Genomic DNA, 1,847 nt, shown 5'->3' on the forward strand with positions numbered 1-1,847 from the left:
CGCCGGTATGTCCAAGATGGGCGCTGTGAGCCTCCGCGCCGTGTCCGAGTCGAAGAAGAAGTTGCAGCTGCTGCAGACCATGGAGCGCCGCATGCTCGAGATCCAACGTGCGCGCCAAGCGTTTGAGCGCAAGAAGTGCAACAAGAGCGTGAGCCCCAAGCGAAGCGAGCCGAGGAAGGAGCCCGAGCCGTCGCGGCGCGATGACGAGCTCTCCTTGGCCCAGTTTGGGGAAGCGGGTGGCGTCTTCTTGACGCAGCTCCCGACGCAGCACAAGCGGCACCACGTGCACAAGAGCCGACATGCAGTGTCAGCGTCGTCCGGCGAGGCAGCGAGTCTGTCGCCGCCCAAGCAAACACACGGCAACCACCACCATCACGGGAAGCGCGTCAAGCAGCTCCACCGCCATGTCCCGTACGAGCTGCTCGTCGACGACGCGACTGCTGGTTAAGTCGAACAAATATTGCAATGGGGTAAGGTGCTAATTACTATACGGGGCGAGGCTGGGAATCTACACGTGGCGCGTCTACCTACTGGAACGGCACCGAGGCCGTGACAGGGTTGTGCGGTGCGTACGTGCCGCGCGGGTTGTACAACGGGCCGCTGCGGCTTTTGTAGCTGTTGTGATATGGTTGCTTGCCATACTGGGAGGGTTGCGGATGGTGCGTGTGCTTCTTGTGTTGGCGCGGCGCGGGCGGCGAGAGCGGCGACGGCGGCGAGACCATCCAGCGGCTCCAAAGCTCCGCTTCTTCCGTCTTGCCCTGCGCCTTAAGCTCGTTGTATTCACGGCTCAGCTCCTCTTCCATTTGGACGCGCTCGATCTCAGCGAGGAGCTCGTCAATCTCGGCGTCGTCGCAAAAGTCTGCGCCATTGTCGTCGGCCCAGCCCCCGCCGTTAGCACTGTCCCACTCGCTTGTGTACTGCGGGTCGCGGTCATCGGCGGAGGCGGCGGCGGCGCGGGCGGCGCCGACGACCACGTCGGTACAAAGGAGGTTGCGTTCGGGTTGAGCTTCATGCTGCGGCTTGCCTCGAAGAAGGATTGACGCTCGTCGTGGCGGCCGAATATCCGGATACCAAGCGTCGCTTTTCCAAGAACAAGCCGAATGTATCCGGATAAACGAGTCCGTTCTATTCGACAAAGGCTGATTATTTCCCGCACGTTTTATGTTTACTTGTACTTTGTATGTAATAATCAAAGAAAGCCAGCGGAATAAGATGCGCGTGCCACGTCATTGGTCCGCGACACGCAAGCTACTCGCTGAAATCGCCTCCACATCGACTAGTAGAACGATGGTTTTGACTAACTAGACGAGCAGCTGCCGTCCAGATCGATCTTTGATACATTCCACGCATGTACTACATGTGTTGCATGCAGCCGCTTCGAGGTCTTCTGCACGGGGCCTCTGCAAAAGCGGGTTCTGAGCAGACGAGAACACGCGCTAGCTCTATCTATGTCGCCTGCACCCATCGATGCTGCTTTACGTAAATAGCACTGGAGGCATGACCTAGCTGCTCCTCCGACTTGGCCCGTACAGGCAGGCAGTCGGTGGCGTCGATGGCGGACGGCCAAGTACCGTCGTTGCCGCTGACCAAGATGGTGAGAACGTTCGGGGACCGGTACCAGATGGGTAGAAACGCAGCGTTGTGATTGGTTTGCCAGTATCTATCCGGCGGCGTCTGATTGGTGGAATGTAAGCTTCGACGCATTGGATTGGTGGAACCGGCGGGTGCGATATGGTTGAAGTTGGGATGGGAGCTATTTGCAGCTTCCAGCTCATTCTACAAATTGCCTCGCAAGAAGATACGAAGCATGGCCAAGAAGACGCAGCCGACGCCCGCGCCCCGTAGCC

General features: G+C 59.0%; 2 protein-coding genes across 2 annotated transcripts; one reads left to right on the top strand and one right to left on the bottom strand.

The window, feature by feature from the left end:
* Positions 1-7: 7 nt before the first annotated feature.
* Positions 8-448, top strand: SPRG_17738 (hypothetical protein; the record flags this gene model as incomplete). The annotated part of the gene is made up of 1 exon (XM_012357192.1): positions 8-448. One exon carries the CDS (start codon positions 8-10, stop codon positions 446-448), a length of 441 nt encoding a protein of 146 aa, XP_012212582.1.
* A 79-nt stretch (positions 449-527) lies between these two features.
* SPRG_17739 (hypothetical protein) lies at positions 528-1,012 on the bottom strand (the record flags this gene model as incomplete). Its single annotated transcript, XM_012357193.1, has 2 exons — positions 528-859; positions 919-1,012. 2 exons carry the CDS (start codon positions 1,010-1,012, stop codon positions 528-530), a joined length of 426 nt encoding a protein of 141 aa, XP_012212583.1.
* Positions 1,013-1,847: the final 835 nt, after the last annotated feature.

This window comes from Saprolegnia parasitica, assembly GCF_000151545.1.
Source record: "Saprolegnia parasitica CBS 223.65 unplaced genomic scaffold supercont2.779, whole genome shotgun sequence".
Classification (NCBI taxonomy): domain Eukaryota; phylum Oomycota; class Saprolegniomycetes; order Saprolegniales; family Saprolegniaceae; genus Saprolegnia; species Saprolegnia parasitica.